We start from the raw sequence: 10,897 nt of genomic DNA, 5'->3' as shown, positions 1-10,897 counted from the left end.
TCCTAATCAGCATAGCCAAGGAACAACTGACAAGAAAATTAAACACCCAGCTTTTCTTCCATTACAAGTTAATCTTATTTTTTCACATGAATCCCCAGGTTTATTTCCAACCTCATCAAAAAATATTTAATCACTGCTATTAAAAAATAATTGTGAACCATTCAATTGGGAATTGAAAATAGATTAATATTTGCTGCAGAAACCTGTCCAAAATACATTTTAAATTCAGTGGTAAGGAAGGGCTGAAGCATGGCTGGAGGACACAGTACAGTTTTTCCAGAATAAGAAAGGTCTATTCAGTGGAACTCATTACTAAATTTCTTTAAAACAGTGACCTCCTTGGTCTGCCCTATGGTTCATGTAGAATAGGATTTCAATCAAAATAGGGAGTTGGCAGTTATGGAGAGGCTGGGGGAAAGTGTTAGGTATCTGTCCTTTCATCATATCCTTACTCAGTTTTTCCAAAGCTTTTTGCTTTGTCACTTCCTGGTGCGTATTCCACAATTCTACTCAAGATGCAATGTAAGCAGGAGAGAAAGACAGAAAAAGTGTCAGATGCTAAGCAGAGGTGATAATGGAAAACAAAATAAAAAATACACCACCCAAACCTGCACTGCCATAGGCAAGATTAAAGAAAACTAACATATAAATAATTAATCACTTCTTCAGCAGATCAGATTTACACACTAGCAGCTGCATTTACAAGAGTTATAAAATAACAACTATTCAAAATTAATTGACTGAGAAAAACACCACTAAGTGAGACTCACCTACCTGATTTCATCTCACTTCATAGAAATGATGAATTAAAAAGGATACCTTAAAGTTTTTTATATCCAACATTTAAAATTTCTTAATCAATTTCCACATAAACCACTGTGTCACTGTCTCACCCACCAGCACCCCCAATATCCTCAATTCAAAATATAATGCTGCATAAAAGAAATTGTATTTCTGCCAATATAAATGTAGTATTTAAATGTATACGTTTTACTTTGGCCCTGCCTATCCCCATCATAACCACTTGGCTTTACCTACTATTCATCTAACCTTTTGTGTGCTCAATGTATTAGTCTCCAAAGTTCTTTTATGCAGAACACAAAAAAGTTGGAGAAAGACATCCTTAAATGATGCACACAAAACCTTCAGTCAAGGTTTTGACACTATCCCTCCAACTGTGAAGAAAAAGGATGTTCTAAAACTGAGATCCTTACAAAAAGGGCAGAATCTGTTTAGAAAGAAACATTCTGAGAGGTGATTTAAATTTCAATCTATTCAGCAAACCCACAAAGCATTTCAAATTTCTAAGATGTTTTCATTCTTGTATCAATAAATACCAGGTCCTCCCAGGCGCTGGCCTAGTGGCCCAGTGGCAGAATCCTAAATAAGCTTGCTAGACATCCCTGTATGAACTGTGTTGTTCATTCCTCCTCCTCATTTAGGAAGGCAGATGCTGGGAGGCGCTAGAAGGCAGGGTGGAAAACTCAGCTCTTATAAGGTAGGACCAATAGTGTGGAGAATTATTTTTTTACTATTCTGCAGTGGAAGCAGAGCATGAGAAAATATAAACAGAAATGGGATAGGAAATTGATTCATAACTTGCTGGAGAGGGATAGGGGTTTGGATTTTCTACAGTGTTATGATATAAAGATTACAACATGTGGCAAGCCCAATACTTTCCCCATACTGTATTTGATGGAAAGACAAACACTATTTGCTAGCCATATTCGTTTTCGAATTCATTAACAGCACCAACATTGATTGAGAAATGTTCTTTCAGTAGTGAAGATCATAATACTGTAAAATAAGTTCCCCACAGAGGGGATTTTATTAATACTGAATGTAAAATGGGTTGTGCTCCTTTCCCCACATCACAGTTCTGCTTGCTGATATGCAACCTTGTAGAATGTGGGTGGTTGATCAGCTTCAGCAACACTGCAGAAATTGGTTTTTCTTAGCTGTTCTCCTACAGTACTATCAACTATCAACATCTTAATGGTGACTGTTCTTTAATTTAAAAAGGAACTTACAACAAATGATGGTCAATGTTTAGTGTGAGGAAGTATGTTTAAGAAACTAACTTGAAAAGTATGCCTGCCATTTTCTTTTCATTTTTGTATACTCTTTTAATGCTAGAAAATGAGTGGTTGACACTTCCCGAGAATGGTCATTCTTGTGAGGCTGAAGAGACAATCCACAACTCCTGGGTGTAAACCCCCTCCAGACATGGCCAAGCAGGAATTTTAAAATTCTAAGACATTAGAGCCGTTGCCAACAACCCCTCTCTATTCAGTTTTGATAACTGCTCCGCCGCCTTTAGTCTTTTCTATCTAATAAACTCTTATTTTCATTTTATTTTTTTTAATGGGTGGGGGGGGATTGTCTCTTCAGTCTCACATGAATTACCATTTTTAGTAAGTGTCGATCTCTCACTCCCTATGAGGCTGAAGACACCATCCCCGACTCCTGGGATATACCCAAGGGCCTAACTACCGTATTACATTCCCCCACAACACTAACCTTTATCTTTTTTTTACCTTTCCATCTTGTTTTGAAATATTTTCTTTTAATTTAACCGGATTTACCTGCTGCTTCAGAGACTGGTTTCACCCTCACTTTTGCTTGATGAAATAAATATTTGTTTGAGGTTCCTGCACCATGAGGCTGAATGGAGGGGGGCTGTAGCTAACTTAAGGGGAACCCCGAACTTCCATGCCCCCTCTCTGCAGCTCGAAGTCCACAATATTGCCCCGCCAGTGCTAGAGGGGTCAAGGTGATTCACACGCCATCGATCTGGCCCAGAAAAAAGTGAACCGGGCAATGCGCAAGGCCATGGACGAGGGATTGGGCTACCTTATTACACATCAGGGAATCTTGTTTCGCCAGAAAGAGCTCTACAGGGCAGACAGCATCCACCTCTCAGAGGAAGGAAATCTCTTATTCCTGGACGACTTGCAAAATGGGCTGGGTGCCATCTTGGCTGGCCTGGTGGGGGAAAGGGACGAGGCAGACGCCTGTCCCTTTCTGTGGCAGGTATTGAGGAGAATGTAAGAGTTTGGCGTACAGCGTTGCACCCGCTTGTGGTGTAGGTAGAGCTCTGGAACCACCTTTCTAAGGTTACCACGTCCCAGAGATGGGGAAGAACTTGATCCTTGAAGTAGACCTGGGATTTTGGCCGTCACTCCTAAAGTTACACAGCTTGAGTGGGGGTGTCTGGGACTGCCTTCCACCAGAGGTCCAGCCTGGGGAGCAGTCCAGTCAAATGGACTTCTCCACGGGGGGCAGGTGTTTTCACCCAAGGAAAGGCTGGGGAGGTTGTCAAGTAATGACACCTGGCTCCAGCTGATCCCCAACCCGGTTGCTCCCCCCTTGGTGGTCTTCCAGTATTTCTAAATTATTTAATTAGGTTAATAAAGTGGCCCATTATCAACCCAACCTGTGTGTCTGGTCTCATTATTCCATGGTGGAACATCAATAACAACGACTCCAATCTTGACTGAGACTTGTCACTCATTCATCTGCTGGCTTATTTCCTTTGTTGTTGTTATCTGCCCTTGAGTCAATGTCAACTCATGGCAATCCTACAGATGAGACATCTCCAAGAACCTCTATCCACCACTACTCTGCTTAATTCCTGCAACCCCATACCCATGACCTCCTTAATAAGAATCCATCCATCTAGCTTGTAGCTTTCCTCTCTTCCTACTTCCCTCCACCTTTGCCACCATTATTATCTCTTCAAATGAGTCCTTCCTTCTCATGATGTGTCTGAAGTACAACAGCCTCAGTTTGGTCATCTTGGTTTCCAGAGAGCTTTCTGGCTTGATCTGCTCTAAGACCCATTTGTTTGGCCTTTTGGCTGTCCATGGAATCCTCAGCACTCTTCTCCAACACTCCATCTCAAATGACTGGATTTTCTTCCTATCTTCTTTCTTAACTGTCCAGCTCTCACATCCATACAAGGTAATAGGGAATACGATGGCTTGTATGTTTCTAACTTTTGTGCTCAGTTGTATATCTTTGCATTTTAGAATCTTTTCTAGTTTTTTTCATAGCCACCCTCCCCATTCTTAATCTTCTTCTGATTTCCTGACTGCAATCCCCATTTCTATCAATGTTTGATTCCAGGTATGGGAATTCTTGTACTATTTCTATTTCTTCATTGTCTAGGTTGAACTTGTGAAAAATAATTACCTCAGTGGTAATTATTTTTGTTTTCTTTATGTTCAACATTAAGCCTGCCTTTGCACTTTCTTCTTTGATCTTCCATAATAGGTGTCCCACATCTTTGAGATGTTCTGCTAGTACTATGGTGTCATCTGCATATCTTAGATTGTTTACATTCCTTCCTCCTTTTTTCACTGCTCATTCTTCTGTGTTCAAGCCTGCTTTTCTTATAATATGTTCTGCATACAGGTTGAACAGCCTTGTCTGACCCCTTTGCCAACTGGGAACCATTCTGTTTTTCCATGTCTGTTCTGACAGTAGCCTCTTGTAATGAGTAGAGATTCCTCATCAGGACTATCAGATGTGTTGGCACTCCCGTGTCTTTAAGGGCATTCCTTGGCCTTTCATGATCTGTCAATCAAAGGCTTTGCTGTATTTCCTTAATTTCTTCAATTTCATTTGAGCCTGTCCTTCCACAATCTGATTACTTGTAGTCTTGGAGGTAGGTGAAATTATAGTGCCCCTGTCTACCTGATGTCTCTGCCTCTCAGCTGGTAACTAATCACTCTCTGTGACATCCTCTAATTCCTTTTAATTTGTTTTCCTTAATCCCTACTCTAAAGTCATTATATTCTTAATTTAATATCTAAACAAATACCTATCTAAATTATCAAAGAGAGGGACTAAAAACCTGACCAATTGGTCAGGCTTTTAGTCCCTTTCTCTAATAATTTTGTTAGGGATTTGTTTAGATATTAAATTAAGAATATAATGGCTTTAGAGTTAGGATTAAACAAAACAAAACAAAAGGAATTAAGAGGCAGGAAATTAAAAACTGAGGAAAGAGGGGTTAGTGGCAACAACGGTAACATTTTAGAATTTTAAGATTCCTGTTTGGCCAGGTTGGCATAAGGGATAAATCCTGGAGTTGTGGGTTTTGTCTTTAGCCTCACAGAGAATAACCCTTTTTGATCCCACATTTGGATGACAATTGGATGGCATTTATATTCAACAAAGGTTTAAAGCTAAATTTCTTTCTATTCCCTGGATCAACAGAATACCACATTCTAATCCTTCAGCTGGATTGGTACATAGAGAAAGATTGGGAAAAGATCCAGCAAATTTCCTAAATGGTTTTCTGTCTTGGTCATTCATGCAGAACTAGGTATAACATTGCTTCTGTAATATAAATATTTGATCACGACTTTTTGTTTCTTAGGATTTATAATATATAAGTGAATGCAGTTTAACATTTATAATATTAATTCCAGTAAGTTTTGTTGTGAAGGGAAAACAGTTTAAATGCAAGATAAGAATAGTGTTCAATCCATGTGTCTGGGATAATATTCAAGAAATATAAACACAACTGCAATTCTGCAGGATAAATATTTAGTGCAGAATATACCCCAAGAACACAATGGAAGTTACTCCCAAATAAACACAGAGAGGAATGATAAAAAGAACTACTCCCAATGATAACTGTTCTTGTGGATAGCTTATTCGTGACACAAATGCTCCCAAGAATCTATGACATTACAGTCTGGACTATTAATTTTTTTCATCATAATCTCCATCCATGAGACAGTGTGGTGAAGTGATTCGAGTGTTTGAATCTAGGAGGACAGGGCTAGAATTCCCACTGTACCATGGAAACCCACTGGGTGATGTTGGTCAAGTAACAGTATTTCAGCTTCAGATGAAGGCGATGAACAAATCCTTCTGAACAAATCTTGTCAAGGGTTGCCATAAATTGGAAGCAACTTGAAGGCACATAACAGCAAAACTCCCTATCCAGTCTGATAATAATTAAATTTCATCATATGGCAGCCTCCCTCAGCCTGACCATAAAGTTGTAAAAAAGCATACCAGCACATCAGAAATATTTAGCTAATATTTCTCCAAGATGTGAGATGAGCATATATGACTAGTCTGGACAATCTGAGTGACAGGAAAGCGCATTACTATAGCAATGAAGAGAGAAATGTTTAAATGGTGAGGATGCAAGTAAATACTAACAATGCACAACCACTTTCCTGCATTTCACATAAACATGAATACACACCAATAGAAGCTACAAAATTCTCCTCCTTTAGACTCCTTGTGTCAAACTCCCTTGGCCCTTTCCCTGTGGGGCTTGGTGCCTGTGGCATGAGCTGAGGTACTGGCAGTTGCACCTTCGGTTTCGATTCCACTCTCATGGCTAAAATAGGCTCCTTGCCAACCGGAGTGATTGCTCCATCTGTTGGGCTTCTTTTTCTTTTTTCTGGCTCTTTAAAAGAAAGGAGAAGAGAGAGATACCAGCCAAAAAAGATAAGAAAACCCCAGAAATATCAACAAAAGTCAATTTGAAGAAAGGATAGAAAAAGAAAGGGAAGTAGCTTTGAGAAAAAAGATTGGTCCATTGATGTTAGTCATTTGGTTGTAAATAATGAAAATAATAGCTCTCAAATATAAATCTCATCATCACTTGAACACAATGTACAGAATACAGGAGCAGGGGCAAGGAAGAATGGGCAACTTGTGGCCCTGTGGATACTGTTGAACAACAGGTCCTATCATGCCTCACCAGCAACTATGCTGCCTAGAGCTGATGAGAGTTGAGTTGCTTGGCAGCAAACTTACTATCATTCAGCAGAAAATGAAAACTTTTAAGTGTTCCTATGCCCATTGCATTCACAGCTCTATTAGATCCCTCATGTCTTGTGGTGTTCATGAAATGTTATCAAGTACTGTCGGTTTTTATTTTTCCACTCTTGACATTGTTACATTCTCTCTTATTGATCACTGGATAAGGAATCCTTTCCTTCCCATGGCTCCAAGCATTTCTCCTAATCTGATCCCTATTCAACCTCTTTCTATCTCCCAGCTTCCATTCTTTTGTTCACCCTGGAACTGTTGCTCTGTTGCTCCGAAAGCAACAGCAATTCACGATTTTTTTCTCTCTAGATCATTTAATATTCTTGCTCATACTGAAACCTGGCTCCGGCCCATGACACTGCTACCTCCAGTGCCCTTTCTTTTGGCAGTCGTTCTTTCACCCACACAAGCCACCTTGAGGGTCGAAGAGGAGGGGTAGATATCTTACTGTCTAATTCCTGCCAGTCTCAAGTTCTTTCTTTTCCCCCTAGCTATTGTTTCTCTTCATTTGAGTCTCACTCTATTAGACTCTTTTTTCCTTTACAGCTGCAGGTTGCAGTCATCTATCACCCTCCTGGTTCTGCTACCCAGTTCCTCTCAGACTTTGAGTCATGGCTGACATTTTTTCTTTCTGATACAGTCCCCACTTTGATCCTAGGTGACTTCCATATCCACCTTGACGATCCTGAGAATCCTTCAATGTCTCGCTTTAGCTCCCTTTTAGCTGCTTTTGGTCTTCAACCTCATTCCAACTCTTCAACCCATTCTTTCAGTCACTGCCTTGACCTAGATTTTGCTGCTAAGTGTGTCATTTCTGACTACTTGACATCTGATTTTCCATTGTCTGATCATCATTTAATCTCTTTTCCTCTTACTTATATCCCACCTCCTGTTCAAAGCTATTTTTGTGATCTTCAGTCTGTTAATTGTGACCATCTCTGTCAGTCCTTGGATTCATCTCTCTCTTCTCTATCTCTTGGGGACTCTGCTGACTAAGCTATGTCTTTATTGAACTCCACTCTTTCAACTCTTGACAGTTTTGCCCTTGTATCTGTCTTCCTCTATGACTAGGCCTCAACCCTGGCCTACTCCCATTGTTAGGTTCCTCCAGTCCTACTCTCTAGCGGCCAAGCATCTTTTAAAAAAGTCCAGGGAGTGGGCCAATTTTACTCAGTATAAATTTGTCCTTTTATCCTTCTCACGCACCCTGTCCATGGCAAAACAGAATTATTACAAATCACTGATCTGTGCCAACGAGAGGCACCCACCGCGTTTGTTCTCCTGCTTCAACACTTTGCTGAAACCTTCCTCTCCCCCCTGTCTCTTCATTATTTTCCTCTACCGATTTCACCAACTATTTCATCACCAAGATCACCACTATTCAATCTGAGATAGTTCTTCCTGATTTGTCTTCTACCATTAATCTTCTGGCACCTTCAACCAAACAACTCTTAAGTGTTTCCTCCTGTTTCTTTGGATGAACTCTCCACGCTACTGAACTCTTCCAAACCTCCAACCTGTTCTCTTAATCCAATTTCTTCTCATCTTCTAATCTCTATAGCCCCTTCTTTTCTGCCCTCGCTTCTCTATATCTTTAATCTCTCTCTCTCTACTGGCTCCTTCCCTTTGGACTTTAAACATGCTCTCATTTACCCAGTTCTGAAAACAACTTCTCTTGACACCTCTTCTTTGTCTAGCTATCATCCGATTTCTCTTCTTCCTTTTCTTTCTAAGGTTTTGGAACGGGTCGTTTAATCTCGCTGTCTTGAGTTTCTTGAAGCCAACTCGATTCTAGATCCCTTTCAGTTCGGTTTCCACCCACGGCACTCTACAGAGACGGCCCTCACAAAGATCTCAAACGATCTTTTGCGAGCCAAGGCGAATGGCCATTACTCTGTTCTCGTTCTTCTTGATATGTCTGCAGCCTTTGACACCATGGATCACTGTCTCCTAGTTGATATACTTTCTCACCTCAGTTTTCTCGGACTCTGTTGTTCATTGGTTTAAATCTTATTTGTCAGATAGATCTTTTGCAGTGGTCACGGGTGGTCAGATCTCATCCTCTGTTCCCTTAACTGTTGGAGTTCCCCAGGGCTCTGTTTTGGGTCCCCTACTGTTCTCTCTTTACACATTGTCCCAAGGAAAACTTTTCAGTTCTTTTGGTTTTTTCTATCATCTGTACGCCAATGACACTGAGCTGTATCTTTCCACCCCTGACCTTTCTCTGGGGTTTGAACAGCAAGTTTCATCTTGTCTCACAGTGGATGTGCCATCGGCATTTGAAGCTCAACATGTCCAAGACAGAACTTCTTGTCTTTCCACCAAAGTCCACCCTTCAATACTCCTTTTCTGTTTCTGCTTGATGACATATCTATTCGATCGGTCCAGGAAGCCCCCAGTCTTGGCTTCATTTTTTATTCTTCTCTGTTGTGTATCCCCCAGATCCAGACCACAGCCAAAGCCTGTAGATTCTTTCTCTACAATACTGCTAAAATCCGTCCATTTCTCTCAGCCTCTACTGCCAAGACTCTGGTACACACTTTGATCGTCTCGCGACTGGATTATTATAACCTCCTTCTGGCAGGGCTTCCTCTTTCTTACCTCTGGCCTTTAATTTCAGTCCAACATTCAGCTGCATGCATTATTACATCCGCTTGTCACTCTGACCATGTTTCTCCTATATTATCATCCCTTCACTGGCTCCCCTTCCCGTTCCACATTCAGTATAAGCTTCTGTTGTTAACTTTTAAAGCTCTGCATAGGCTGCCCCCCCCTTATTTATCTGAACTTCTTTCTCCCCACATTCCCACTTGTACCCTCTGTTCTGGTAGTCAAGGTCTGTTCCAGCCCAGGCCTTCCACTGCCCCATCCTGGATTCATTCCTTTTCACTTGCTGCTCCTCACTCCTGGAATCTCCTTCCCTCACAAGCAAGGGTCATCATTTCTTTAACCAGTTTCAAAACTGAGGTGAAGACTATATTTTCAGGAAAGCGTTTCCAGGCATTGTGTGACTGTTTATCCGATTATCTGATATTTTATTTTATTTGATCTCTGATGTTCTCAATCTGTTGCCTCCTTACTTTATCTAATTCTATCTTGTATTACTATCTATTGTTTTATATGTAATAATAATAATAATATTTGTATTTTGTAGAATGTATGCCACTGGCAGGTTTCATTTTTATCGATTTTATTGTCTGTATGTACAGCACTGTGTAAATCTACAGCGCTATATAAATAAAGTATTATTATTATTATTATTTGTCTGGATTTCAATACTGTATAAGTTTACTATCAGATGCTATATCATATTTTTTAAATTGTGTGAAATAGTTGGGAAACTAAAAAACTATCATAAAAATAATATAAATCAACAAAATAAAATAAAAGGAAAGCACCCTTTCCTCCTGAAGGTACTAAATAGCCACAAAGAAGTACACCCATACTTTATATATTATCAAAATAACTGTTAGCTAACTATTATCAAAGCACTGGATGGTCAGAGAGATGGACAGAAAACAATATTAATATGTGAATTTGTGTTCATCCCAAGGAAATTTTGTTAGAGGTGATTCAAAGTAAACAGATGGAAATAATACTTCCCACAATAACCTCTACTGTCACAGATTATGGCAAGTAGTGGTCACTTGGTGAAATGTTTCTTTTTTAAAAAAAAAAAAGACACATTCATGGCTTAATGCATCAACTGCTCTAAGGCCCGAAACAGACAAGGGCAGCTTCTGGCCGAAACACATGCCCCTGGAACACACAGAAGCCGCACCAAGACCATTTAAGATGGCCCAAAACTGCCCCCAGATTAAGCGGATCTTTTTGGTCCTGTTTGGGGCTGAAGGAGGAGGTGCTGCAGGAGGAGGCGCCCTGATTTTGTTGTCTAAACACATCTGGATATGTGTTATCCTAACCCACATTCTAGCCATCCCTTCTGCCCATCTGCTTTGCCACTAAGTCATGACCTCAATGAAACTTCTTCAGAAGCTGTACACCTCAGAATGCCATAATTTGCTGACTTGAAGAAAGAAGGTTGTGCCACGTATTCCCGGTTTATTTGCTTCCAAGCGACATATGACTGCCA

General features: G+C 40.3%; 1 protein-coding gene across 1 annotated transcript in view; it reads right to left on the bottom strand.

The window, feature by feature from the left end:
* The window catches only part of MADD (MAP kinase activating death domain), a 143,460-nt gene that overhangs the window by 65,669 nt on the left and 66,894 nt on the right, over positions 1-10,897 (bottom strand). Inside the window, exons 20-21 of the mRNA XM_042459775.1 lie at positions 6,230-6,436; positions 453-506 (exon numbers count right to left, since the gene is read on the bottom strand). Coding sequence (XP_042315709.1) covers positions 453-506; positions 6,230-6,436 — 261 coding nt within the window. The remainder of the gene's footprint in view (positions 1-452; positions 507-6,229; positions 6,437-10,897) is intronic.

The sequence above is a fragment of the Sceloporus undulatus genome, chromosome 1 (assembly GCF_019175285.1).
Source record: "Sceloporus undulatus isolate JIND9_A2432 ecotype Alabama chromosome 1, SceUnd_v1.1, whole genome shotgun sequence".
In the NCBI taxonomy this organism is placed as follows: Eukaryota; Metazoa; Chordata; class Lepidosauria; order Squamata; family Phrynosomatidae; genus Sceloporus; species Sceloporus undulatus.
This window is presented reverse-complemented; position numbering and strand designations above follow the sequence as displayed.